The sequence below is a fragment of the Ambystoma mexicanum genome, chromosome 9, assembly GCF_040938575.1.
Source record: "Ambystoma mexicanum isolate Mex_15411 chromosome 9, UKY_AmexF1_1, whole genome shotgun sequence".
NCBI classification, from domain to species: domain Eukaryota; kingdom Metazoa; phylum Chordata; class Amphibia; order Caudata; family Ambystomatidae; genus Ambystoma; species Ambystoma mexicanum.
Window position 1 is genome coordinate 905,145,260 of NC_090931.1, and position 13,820 is coordinate 905,159,079.

Genomic DNA, 13,820 nt, shown 5'->3' on the forward strand with positions numbered 1-13,820 from the left:
CAGATATTCCAGGCAATGACGGCGACAGCGCAACAAAGTCGGATATCCGTCTGCTGCTTGGGGAGATTAGATCAATGAGAAATAACCTAACTGAAATAGTATCAGACCTACAAACGAAAGTGGCCAAAGTTGAGGACCGCCTGGAAGCGGTTGAAAATAACCAACAATCAGGAGATATCGCCACCATTCAATACGAAGCTAGACTACTAGACCTCGAGCAGAAGGAAAGGGACATGGAATCAAAAGTGGACGACCTTGAAAATCGGGAGCGACGCTCCAACATCCGCATAATCGGTCTGGAAGAAGAGCGAGGAGAGACACAGTCAAGCCTGGAGAGCACGGTGAAATCCCTAATCTTGTCTCTCTATGACGAATCCGCCCCCCCGACCCTCGAGTTCGACAGGGTGCACAGGGCAGGGGGCTCAGCGAGAGGCCCTCGATCGGTCCTAATCAAATGTCATTACTACATGCAAAGGCAGGACATCCTACAAAAAGCAAGAACGAAGGACACGATCAATTTCCGTGGCTCAACAGTCAAGATATACCAAGACCTCTCAGCGATGACCCTCGCAAAAAGAAGAGGGTGTCGTCCCCTCACGATCTGGCTCCGAGAGAAAGGCGTTAAGTACCGATGGGGCCACCCATTCTCCCTCACATTTGCGTTCGACAGCGAAGAATACAGGCTTACCTCGGTGGAAGAGGCGGAACGAGCTCGTCGCCACCTACAAGGCCCAGCAAGAGATTCAGACGCAGAGGGCCGAAGAGAACCAAAGGGCCCGCGCCGTGATCCAACTGAAAAGCCCTCGAGAAGAGGCCGTGCGCAACAGAAATGGAAATTCAAACGTTTGAACACTCCTTGAACTGCCTACACTGCACCTTGTGTCTGTACACTGTTTAGGGGCTCTAACTCGGGCCGAAATGGTCGCCATGGAGCTCCATGGAAGTTTTTTTTTTCTCTTTAAAGTTTGTTTGCCTAGACGGGGTTAGGGGCTGAGAGACACTCTAGGTCTTTGTCCACCATTACGGTCTCCTATGCATTCTGTCCCTGCACAAAGAACAAAGTTACAACCAGGGCTTGAAGAGGGGTTCTCCTAAAGTGGCCCTCTTTGGACGAGGGCGTCTCCTTTCTTTTTTCTTTACTCTCTTCCCTTTCCGTGGGGTGGGGATGTCCCGTATAGCACTCCACACTAGGGAAGGGGCGGAAGGGACGGGGGGGATCCAATTAACCACTCGACAAAGCAAGCTCGCGAAGCACAAAGAACCAACTCAAAAGTACCACAACACAAGGCAGTTATTCACTAACTCTAATATGGAACAAAGGGGTCAAGCAAGCCACAATACGAAAAATGCTATCCAAACCCTAGAATATGGCTAACTCACAGGGCATAGTCTTCGGCTCCCTCAATGTCAAGGGCTTAAATTCCCCGCAAAAGAGATCAATGCTAGCGAGACAGTTCGCGCAATCCAAACTAGATGTTCTCTTCATACAAGAAACAAAATATATTAAAGGTGGAGAAAGAAAGATCCTAGGGAGAGACATAGGGGAAGCATTCTGTGCATCTGGACCGGAGAAGAAGGGGGGTGTGGGCATTTTGCTGCGTAGGTCCCTGGGAATGCAGGTTCTTCATATACACAGACACGCACGGGAGATATGTTGCACTCAAGGGGACACTGAGAACACGTACCATCACACTGTGCGCAGTCTACGCCCCCAACCAGGGGCAAGCGAGCTTCACTGACCCCCTGTTCAATTTCATTGAGGAATGGAGGGAGGGTTCACTAATTTGCGGGGGTGACTTTAACGTAGCTATAGATCGTGAATGCGACTGGTACTCAGCTCGACCAAATTCCCTACCTCCAAGCACGCTTCAGGGCGACAGATTCGCAAGTCAGCTCAGGGAACATCATTTAATAGATACCTGGCGTGTAACTCACCCAGGGGAAAAAGCCTTTACTTTTTATTCTCCACCACACCACTCCTTCTCCAGGATTGATTACCTACTACTGGGGGCGGAAAACGAGGGTGACATCTTAAGTACATCCATCCAAATAGTAGCCTGGTCAGACCACGACCTGTGCGGCCTAGAATTAGACCTGGGCCCACTCCCAGCCCTGGACCGCCGGTGGCGATGTAACGACTTGTTATGCAGAGACCCAATTTTCAAGGACTTCCTTTCGGGAGCCATCACAGAATACTTTGACATCAACGACACTGACGGCATGTCACTGAACACAGTGTGGGAAGCAGGCAAAGCCACATTAAGGGGCATTCTTATATCAGAGGGGGCCGCCAAAAAAAGACTCCGGCTACTCAAGGAGAAAAAACTTAAGGAAGAGATCACTCGACTGGAACGCTCCCTTAGGGAGCTCCCCACTAGCGACATTGATACAGAAATGAGAATTAGGAAAATGAGAGAGGAACTAAAAGATATATGGAAAGGCAAAGCCCTCACTCAGATTAAATACCTCAAACAGAAGTTCTTTGAAAAGGGGGATAAAGCGCACACCATGCTAGCGAACAGACTCCGCAAACAGAGGGCAGATAGAGCAGTCCACAAAGTAAACAATGAACAAGGCATCCCACTCACAAATCCCCAAGACATAGTGTCTCGCTTCTCCAATTTTTATGCAGACCTATACGCTGCTGAGACTGATGGCACCTCCCCCGACATCAAAGAATACCTAACCAATATGTCACGCCCACCCATCACGGAAGAACATCTAGAAATGCAAAATGCCCCAATCTCTGCAACAGAGGTGCAGGGAGCGATCTCAGCCCTCAAAGTTGGCTCAGCCCCGGGACAGGATGGTTTCACGCCAGCCTTTTATAAGAGAAACGCCGGCACACTTGCGCCATTCCTCGCCAAACTATTTACTTCCATCTTAGAATCGGGTCGAGCTCCCGACTCCTTCACTGAATCTATTATCATAGTAATCCCCAAAGAAGGTAAAGACCCCATAGAGTGTTCATCATACCGGCCAATTTCTCTCATAAATGTAGATGCAAAAATTTACTCCAGCATATTGGCCGCCCGCCTCGCCCAGATTCTCCCGCAACAAATCCACACTGACCAGGTAGGGTACGTAAGAGGCCGGCAAGGGGCAGATAACGTTAGAAAAACCCTAGACCTCATGGCAACTCTCCGAGAGGCCGGCGAGGACCCCCTCTTGTTATCAGTAGACGCCGAAAAGGCTTTCGACCGTGTAGAGTGGTCCTTCTTGAGAGCTGTTCTAGAGTGGGTGGGGTTGGGAGCTGCATGGACACAAGGAGCGAAAGCACTATACCGATCTGCCCGGGCCAAAGTATCGATCAATGGTATCTCATCGCGAACCTTCAACCTTACTCGAGGTACAAGACAAGGCTGTCCGCTCTCCCCTCTCATTTATGCCCTGGTCATTGAACCCTTCGCCCAAGCCATCAGGTCCAACCCGAGCATCAGAGGAATCCCGCGAGGCGGCAGGGAGTACAAACTGGCGATGTTTGCCGACAATATCCTCTTATACCTGACCGAACCCTCTACTTCTATCCCCGCTTTTTTCCAAGAGTTGTCGCGATACGGTCCCCTATCAGGCTTTCGGGTCAACCTACAAAAAACCATAGCTGTCCCTTTGAAAGACAACACTGACCTAGCACTACGTTTAGAGACAGATTGGAATTTCAAGGTGCAAACCGACTTAGTCCGCTACCTAGGGATTAATATAACGGTCTCCCTGTCTGACCTTTTCGAAGCCAACTACACACCACTGTGGGTAGCCATCCAAAATGACATCTCCAGATGGCGCAAACTCTCCATGTCATGGGCGACGCGTTTTACTGCCATCAAAATGAACATTCTCCCACGATTCCTATTTTTATTTCAGTCCCTCCCAGTCATTGTTCCCGATTCCTTCTTAGCAGAGGTAAAGCGCATACTATTAAGATTTCTATGGGCAGACAAACGAGCAAGGATCCCATACTCCACACTGATCCAACCTAAAGAGATGGGGGGCATGAGCTTTCCAGACCTGGGAGAATATTATAGAGCGTCACAACTCCGCATACTCCCGGATCATCTGTGGGAAAACCCAGAGAAACAGTGGGTGGCAATAGAGAACGACATCTTTGATCCGGTCACCCTGGGAGAGTGGTTGTGGGTCCCAAGATCAGCCATGACACAAAGGATTAAACAGCACCCCATTCTGAAGGTATTATGGTCTCTCTGGCGTCCATCCCGGGCCATGCAGGGAATCACAACATGACCTTCCCCTTTAAGTTGCATCTGGTCCCCACCTATTCAAAACTCACTGAGAGCAGTCCAGCAGTCACAGTCATGGTACGAGGCGGGTCTAAGTCGGGCGGGACAGCTTTGGAAAAATGAGGTGTTTACAACCCGGGAGGAATTACAGGCTGACTTGCAGGGCACAAGTGTCTCCCCTTTGTCCTTCCTCCAGTTGCGAAGTGCCATGCACGACCCGAGGTGGGGCAACTCGTTAAAGCGCCCTTTGACACCATTCGAGCAAATCTTAAGCTCCCCCAAGCATCGAGAGGTCTCATATCAAAGTTGTACAGAGCACTAGTCACGAGGGGTCACAGTCCACGCCCACCTTCAGAAGTGAAATGGGAAACCGACCTATCCATAGAAACCCAAGGGGAGGTATGGAAAGGAATATATAGAGCGGTATGGTCATCATCGGTCTCCATGCAATACAAAATGCACAATGTGCGATTACTGATGAGATGGCACTACACACCCCTTCGCCTATCCAAAATGTTCCCCGGGACATCTCCCTACTGCTGGAGGGGTTGCGGAGAGCAATGTGACAACTGGCACCAATGGTGGGGTTGTGACAGAGTCCAGGTGTACTGGCGGGAAGTGCTGGGCTGGATTCGAGACATAGATGGGGTCCTCAGAAACCCAACGCCCACACTAGTTTTGTTTGGAGTTGAGTCGGAAGATGATGAAACATACGAATCTCTAATGTACCTACCACGCAATCTTCTATTAGCAGCCCGAGTGTGCCTGACCATAAAATGGAAATCGATGGTCCTACCATCAAAGAGAGAATGGTTAATAAAAGCCCACGCAATATACGAAATGGAAAGCCTAACGGCAGCGATAAATGAATCTCGCAGAAATATCGAAATGATTTGGTTGCCCTTTCTAGAATACTACACGACATATTGGGAGCCCACAGACTAAGAACACATGCTTACCATCTCAGCCAACCAAAGGAATCAGGGCAACGCCCTATGCCACCGGACGATTGCTTACCCCAAGCCCTGTAGGGGCTTCTTCCTTTCTTTCAGTAGCAACTTGCAGAGCCCATGCAATGCTGTAATGCCTAAAGTGGTGTTGAACTTTTATTTAGAGTGGTGTACAAAGCGACCATGTCGAGTGGAGGGGGGGGTGGGGGGAGGCCGGGGAGGGGGAGGGAGGGGAATCAGAAACACAAGACTAAAGTTCATCATTGCTTTGCACTTCTCCCCTCTTTATGTTTCTTATATATATGTTACATGAAAATAATACAAGGGTTTTTTGTTGAAGTAACCAATATTGCTATTGTCTTGATGTTGAAAATGCAAATAAAAACATATTTAAAAAAAAAAAACAAAGACTAAAAAAAGACGAGCCAGCAAGAGGCATATATACGACAAAGTTTTAAAACAGAACACCAAAAATTGAATTCTGCCCTAAAAGACTGCACAAGAGTAGTCCTCTTTGGGTACCGCTAGCAACCTTCAGGTTGATATTTACTGTCTGCTATGATAGAGTGCTCCTTCACCCACAACACAATCCATTTTCACTACATGATCAAAAGATTGCTCACAGAGCATATTGATGGTCCAAATTATGGATCGCCAAATTACCATCTGGAAATGGCAGATGCCAAATCACCCTTAATTTGGTAGTGCAATGGGTACCGAAGGAGGAGACTGACACAATGTTGGCATGTTGGTTTGTAAAGACTCATCTAATTGCCAAAAAGGAAAAGAAACCTATCTTTTTTGTTCTTTTTAAACGTAAAACAACAGTTAGCCTTTGGTTACAGCAGTATTACAACCATTATCATCCGTACAAACAAATTATTTGACCTACTTGAACTTTGACATCGAGACTATTATTGTCTTCCAACTTCCACCCCCCCCCCCCGAGTACTCCCACCATCGCCCACCCCTCCCACCCCCTTCCCTTAGAGTTATCTGAACCAAACTGAAACAATGTTATAACCATAGCAAAGCAGTTTCCTGAGCTCATCCCACCTCCCTGTCTTCAGCTGCCTTTATCTAATATGAATGTTTCTTAGAGTCCTGGGTTTAAAGAATTGAGCCTCCTTGTTGTTCCCCACATAGTCCTGAAGTGGGTCCCATATGGCTAAGAATTTCAGGTATGACCCTGACTTTGTGGCGCAAATGTTCTCCATCGCCATGACTCCCCACACTTTCATCCACCACCATGGGGCTGTAGGGCCTTCCACGGTCTTCCATCGTTGGGCCACTGTCATCCTTGCTGCAGACAGTAGGTGGGTGATGAGGGCCGCTCTGTTCGCTGAAGCTGCGTATATCCCTTCTGACACTGTCCCCAACAGAATGACCTTAGGGGATTGTGGTAGGTCTGCACCTGTAATGTCTCTGATAAGAATCAGTATTTCTTTCCAATACACTTTTATCCTTGGGCACGACCACCACATATGGAATAGGTCACCTCTTTCTCCACACTGGTGCCAACAATCTGAAGAATATCTGGGGTTCATTTTATGTATTCTACTTGGGGGCAGATACCATTGATAGCATATCAATATACGCTGATTCTTTGATTGCCGTGGATTTGGATAGTTTGTGAGCCCTTCTCCAGATTTCACTCCATTCTTCCTGTGTGATCTCCTCCCCTATGTCCCGCTCCCAGTCCTTCATATATTGGAGGGGTTCAACTGCTTGCGATTTATCTAGCAACTTGTACAGTCTAGAGATCCCTTTTCCTTGTGTCCCCTCCCGTATCGTGAGTTCTAGACCTACTGGGGGGCGTAATCCAGCCCGTTTTACCTCTGGGTGTGAGATCCAGTGACGCACTTGTATATATTTAAATATGTGCTGCTCGGTGATTCCGAATGTTTGTTTGCATAGTTCAAAGGAAAGTAGGGCATCATCCTGGTACAAGTCTCGTAAGGACATTGCGTCAGCTCCCTAACAACCGTCCCAGAACTTTTGTTGGAGCCCAGGCGAAAAATCAGGATTATGTACAATAGGGGACATTGGACCCAGGCCTAGTTTGATCCCCCTGCCATGGATCGCCGTATCCCAGGTGTGAAGTGTCGTTTTTGTCGCTTCCAATAGGATACCTCCCCTCTCTCATGCTTTTGGCTTAAGGAATGGCAGCATACATAGTGGGGTGTCTGTCGCGGACTGTTCTATTTCCCCCCACCCTGGCAGGGGGTAACTACCTGCCCATTTCAGTGCTGGCGCCAATTGGGCCGCTAAGACGTATCTCCCTATATCCGGCACTCCTAGCCCCCCGAGAAGTGTTGGGCGCATCATGATCTTTTTTTGGATTCTCGGCTTCCTATTCCCCCAGATAAATTTAAACACAGCTTTTTGGAGTTCCTGAATCATTTTCGGGGGGATCACCACCGGGGTAGAACTTATCACGTACAGTAATCTGGGTAACAAGGTCATTTTTATCGCTGCTATCCTAGCAGACCATGCTAATTCCTGACGTCCCATCTCTGCAAGTCTCCCTGCAGGCGCTTCCATAGAGGAGTAATATTTGCTTTGAGCAGGTATTTGGTGGATCTAGTGATGCGGATTCCTAGGTATTCCAGGGACTGTTTTTCCCACTGTAGGGGGTAGCGTTCCTCTAGGTAAGTTATGTTCCCTCTACCCTCGGTTATATTCAGTGCTTTGGATTTGGCGTAATTTATTGTGAACCCTGATGTGTTTTCGAACCTCTACAGTTCTTTAATTATTCTGGGTAACGTGTGCTTTGGATCTGCCATGTAGAGCATAATATCGTCTGCATATAGGGCTATTTTATGTTGGGTCTCCCCTGTTTGCACCCCTATAATACCCGGGTCCTCCCTAATCCTGTGGGCAAATGGCTCTATTTATCCCTGCCTCGACTAAAAATACTACAGAGTCTGTCAGGATGTCCAAAATAAAGAGTGCACAGTTCGGTGTCAGAAACCTATTTCCTTCCCTTATATTAAATACTAAACTAAAGAAGTGGTGAATCCCCAAGAGTTCCACAGTGGGACTGTGTCCTGAGGGAATGCCTCCCTTTCCCAGGCTGTAATCTCGTTTCGCGGAAAACACAAAGTTCCGGGTTTAAAAGTTCTTAAAGCACAGTTCAATAAAACATCAGCATTCCTTATTACCCACAGTTGTTCTCAATGCTCGGTTCTTCATAGTTAGCTTTCTGGGCTAAGGACCTAATTTCGCTGGTCTTATGTGTAATGTTTTCCTTCTCGGTCAGGGGGATGACTCCCTCCCACTCTTCCGTTCACAATGCTATGGGGATGTCTCTGCCAGCTAACGCTTCTCGGGTTTTGGTAGGTTAATTCTTGGTGGGGGAATGTCTCCCTTCCCCTGGCCTTTCTCAGGCTTCTGGACAGCCCTGGCCCACCAACCTGCCAGGCACTGTCATTCTGCTTTAATGTTCACTCTTCTGGTATGGATCCAAGACCCTTATTTCTTTACTTCTTTGGCTTGTAGTATTTGGGATCCTTCTCTCCCAAATACTGTCACAAGGAAGAAGGCTTAGGAGGCTAATCCCAGACCCTTATTTCTTTAGGCTTCCACCCTTTTTGATCCCACCAACCGTTCCTGGTCACCTGGAGCTCTACAGGGTGCTTACCGGCATTCTTGGGTCCCTCCGTCCACTTACTCAGTCTTTGATTGGCTTCTCCAGGGGCTGCGGCGCTTCCGCAGCGCTCCCTTGTTCTAGGGCTATGCTTTACCTGATGCCCGCACGCACATAGTCCTCGATCATCTGGTTGCCGAAGCCTCTCTTTGCCTGCCATTCCGTCCACAGCAGACCTTCCCTTTACGGCTCTGCCTGCAGGTAAGCGTCTCAGTTTCTGCCCTCCTTGCCTTTCGCCTTCGAGCTTCCTGTTTCCTCCGGGGCGGGCTTCTCTATTTGCATTGCCCATCACTTCTTTTTAAGATGTGACTTTTGCAGGCTTTTCCTGAGCCACTAGACCGCTCACCATAGTTGTCTCTCATAGTGTTCTTCATGGTTCTGCGTTTATCCCTCATCGCAGTACTTTGCAAGTAAACTGTAGGACCTTTTACCTGGGCTACACATTGATGTATGGGGTAATGTCAGAGTGTAGGGCGAGGGGGTTCATACCTTTTTCTCCCCGGATATTCGTCCCCAGTCCCATAGGGAGGGATCCCTCCCATTGAGATCCACCCACTGAGTACCACCGCCAGGGGGATTGTGGGGTAGCGGTCTCACCTCCCTGGCCTCATGGGAAGGGGCTCCCGCCAGGGGAGAAAGGACAACATCCGAGAATTCGTCATAGTAGCCACTTCTTTGGCACCACGCTTCGAGTTGACATATTCAAGTTTCTTAGGGGCAGGGAAGGGAACTACTATCTTTCCAAAGAGGCATTCTTCCACACCGCAGCCAAAAACTCTAGAGGCAGCTCCCTGTCTGATAAATTATTTAAAAGTATGAGTTTACTGGTCAAGTTGATAAGCCCTTTAAAATGGGCATGTATGTGGGAGGTTAGATCTTTGCTCCCCTCCACGCTGCACCCCCACCCCAGCTCCATTCCTACTTAGTAGTACTGTTTGCTGCCCTTTCTTACTTTCTTTCTCCCCTCATAGATGAACACGTGTTGCCAAAAATGGTGGCCCACTGTTTGTTAGTGGGATAGGGCTTACAGCCTGCCCTTGGATGACTTCCTTAAACATTAACTGAACTGGTGCGAGAACGTACAACCTTCCCATCACCCATGTCAAACCCCAGACAAAAGCCTTGAATGTATCTTATTTCGAGTCCATCAAGCTGAGGAGCTGAATCAAACGTCCAGTAAGGGCTTACAAATCAGATTATCTTGGTGGCCATAATATATTTCTTTGCACAACAAATTGCATACTCTGTTGTGTAAGTTTGATTTGAAATCTGAACAAATTTGAATCCTCAATGTCCACAAATGATACCTCAGCTGAGCTACACTTTCCCTGCTTAAGGCACATTTGTGAGGCTCGATTTCCATCTACAAGTTATATCCTTAGAGCTGCTTCTCAGCAAATCAATTCTGATTGGCTTGGTATATAGATCCGCTTTAATGCTGGGATCCTGCAGCATTGTATTGCTTTTGTTGCTAAACATATGTGATTTGTTGTAAAAAGGAATATATTATGGACAAAAAGATAACCCGATTTGTAAGAGCACACCAAAGAAATATGTTGTACCATCCGAATACTGATTGGACAACGGCAAACTGTTTTCTTCCCTATTGTCATTCACTGCTCTCGAAATGTGGACTTCAATATGATAAATAACCAAAAGGCTAGTATATCTGCCAGTTCCTAGTCACCCGTCTAGTAAGAATGTTTGCTTATGCATAGGCATTTATAATGGCCCAAAGGCAAACTGGCGCAACAACAAACAGGCAAACAAACACGAGGTCACAATAAAAGAAAAAGAAAAAGAAGCAAGAATAAAAGTAAATTAAAAACATAATTTCAAGCACATAAGGTTAAAAACGAAGACAAGTAAAAACAGCAAATATTCCTAAAAAAACATTCAAGTAAAATAAAAAGTCATAAGAGACTCTACGCTGAACTGCGGAGGCAGTTTATTCCAGAGGCGAGGAGCTAAAAAGTTAAAGGAACGCTTTCCAGCTTTCTCCAAGTTTATGTGAGGCAGAGCCAGCTGGTTACTCTGGTTAGATCTCAATGACCTGACGTTTTGCTTGGCATACAACCTTCTTTTCAGGTAAACTGGACCTTCACCATAAAGACATTTTGTGCACAATAGTAAGAATCCAAAAATGTAAACGATCCTTTACCGGCAGCCAGTGTAGAGATCGCTGTGCAGTGGTGGCGTGAGCTCTCTGATTAAACAGAGCCACAATCCTAACAGTGCTATTCTGCACCACTTGAAGTTTTGATAGATTGTTTTTTTGTCGTGCCGACCAACAAGCTTCCACAGTAGCCTATTTTAGCACCTATTATGGCATGAACCAGCGTGGCACAATTATCATCTGAAATAAATGAGGACGGCAATGGAGCAGCCATTTTGAAATACAAGGGAGACCATTTTGAAAGTCTTTGTTGGGTGCCAACCAAAAGAAGTACCGTAATTCACTCTGACCAGGTCTACATTATAGTTGCCTGTGAGCTGGAGCAGGATCGGCAAGTCATACGCATAGTTGGGGTACAGAATATCTTTTTCATCCAAGTCAAATAGAGGCTTGTATGGGCGACAAGCAAGAAGCCTGTGGAACCCCGCACAAAAGCTCAGTGGGCAAAGACATCAACGTTTTGCAAAAAACTCCGGCCAATTTGTTTGATTAATCTGCATTTTTGATTCTAATAGCACCCCACACACCCTATTGTGCAGTTTTTGAAATGAGGTGAAGCAGTCACACCTGTGGAAAGAAGTAGCATATGGGCCAGAACCTCTGAAAAAGGATGGATCTGCCATCCACTTACAAGTCTCAATCTCTTTTGCAGAGTTGACAGATTTATGCAAGTGAGCTATTTCCCTCTTAATTATCAAAAACCTTAATGATGAAGCTCTTGATAGACTCCCAACTGATAGGTTATTAAACTGGTCCACAGGCTAGACTGGTCAACTGCTTAAAGTGGTCAACCTGTTACTCTGAACAACCAGTTTATGGAGCGGTGAGGCAGGGGATTCATTTGTGGGAGGGTAGGGACAGCGTGGGCGGGGGTACCACTGAATGAAGGCTCTCAAGGGGCAGAGGTGGAAGCAGTGAGCATGGTGGGAGAGGGTGCAATTCTAGGGTGGGGAAAAAGGAAAGTTCAGAGTGAGGTGAAGAGGTCAAGAAAGAGGAGAGCAGAGGAGGAGGCGGGGGGCACAGGAAGACTGGAATAAATAGGGTGGATAAATACTGGTGGCCTGGAGAGGAAAAATTTCATGGAAAGGGGTTGGCAAGACCAGTAATGTGTGAGCTGAATGGGGAGCTGCAATCGGATTGCAAGGGGGGGAGACTGCAAACAATAGGAAAATAAATGAAGGAAAGGAGGAAAAGAAGGAAAGGAGGAAAATGGAAAAACAGAAGGAAATAATACAAAGAACAAAGGAAGAGAATACACAATCAAGAAAATAAGCAAATCAAGTAAAAAAGGAAGAAAGAAGGAAATGGAAAGAATGAAAAATGGGGTACTCAAAGAGGATCAACATAAATAAAACAAAAAGTAAAGAAAGGAATGAAGAAACAGAAATAAAGACAAGCTTTTAATATTTAGAATTACAGATGAACAACATATCCTGATGAGCATCAGGTGGAAATCAGCAACCACGTTTACAATTAAAATAATACATGTTGTGCAGAACAGCACGACGATCGGTTATGGTCGATCATTCTTTATGACCAGTCATAGGATGTGACGTTAAAACACAATGAATCTCTCCCAACTGCAATAATAAAAGCAGATATAGCACATGTAACTATACTCTGTCCACCACAGGTCTTCCCCCAAGCACTGGAATGGGAACACTATTGGTGAACTTAACACCGTACTGGGGAGTACATGAGGGTATCACGTTCTAGGCAGCGTTATTCAGAGCCAAGCGGGCAACGGAATCAACAGAAAGTCAGGGTAGTCATCTGTAACATGATGAGGGAGTCTGCATATACAGTTCCAGTTTTATATGACTCGTAGTGAGAACTGAGTCTACAGATGAATTTCAAGTGCTCCAGGTGATTCATCTGGAGGAAGATGTTGTGGGCAGGAGGTTTATTTTAGGTTTTTGGTGAATATAGGTATTTTCAGATAGATTGTGATCTTCCATACCTATCCTGGTAGCTATAGATTACATCAGTACCCCAGGGCCTTGCTGTTCGCAAACTGATTGAGGTTCTTCACAAGAAAATAGTCTGCAGGACTGGAAGAGAGGTTTGGGGTTTTAGATAACATCACTGGAGCAGAGGGATTGGAATGTCACTGGAACTGGTTCTTGGTGAGTGGATTAAGGTTCGAGCCAGTAAGTCTGTTCAGTTCCCCAAGTATCAGCTTCTCCTTGTGGTACATCTAGTAGCGAGAAGATGAGAGCAGTTTGATGTTAGTCCATTAAAAGAAACAAGTCAGATCTCATCTTTTGAGATTAATCAGTAAATTCTACAAGTTTTTAAGAAACAGAAATGTTTAGAGCATCATTACATTTCATCTTGAACAAGTGAACCCCCATTCAGTATTAAACGTTTTTAGTAAAAAAAAATATGAATCAAGAAAAATTCATTAGTGAAGCAGGAAACTCAGCTAGGATATTGTGAACGTCCTCCTCTGAATCTACAGCAGAGAACTCAGATCTGCAAACCTAAGAGGTACTTGGGTCATGCTGGGTATTTCAAGGGCAAATCCTATTTCAAGCAGTAGCCTGAGAGAGATCTGTCAGACTAATTTGAGCTCCATCTTATTAATGAGGTGGGCAACGTTTGATTCCAGAGTTAATACTCGGGTCTAAGTGTTGTTTGTTAACAAAACATATGCACAGGATTCATCCAACGGGGACACAGGGCATGCGATCAGAGCCTTGCACGAACACAAATCTCTCAGATCGCCCCCTCTGTATACCATTCCATGGTTGCTCTCAACATTGAAAATGCAAAATAGAACTCAGAACAGGCTTGCTTCAAAAGTAGCT

At 46.3% G+C, this 13,820-nt stretch overlaps 1 protein-coding gene across 3 annotated transcripts in view; it reads right to left on the bottom strand.

The window, feature by feature from the left end:
* Nucleotides 1-12,397: 12,397 nt before the first annotated feature.
* Nucleotides 12,398-13,820, bottom strand: part of YBEY (ybeY metalloendoribonuclease) — a 170,472-nt gene continuing 169,049 nt past the window's right edge. For all 3 annotated transcript variants that reach the window (XM_069616040.1, XM_069616038.1, XM_069616039.1), the window contains exon 5: nt 12,398-13,207. In XM_069616040.1, coding sequence (XP_069472141.1) covers nt 13,118-13,207 — 90 coding nt within the window. In that variant the 3' untranslated portion in view covers nt 12,398-13,117. The remainder of the gene's footprint in view (nt 13,208-13,820) is intronic.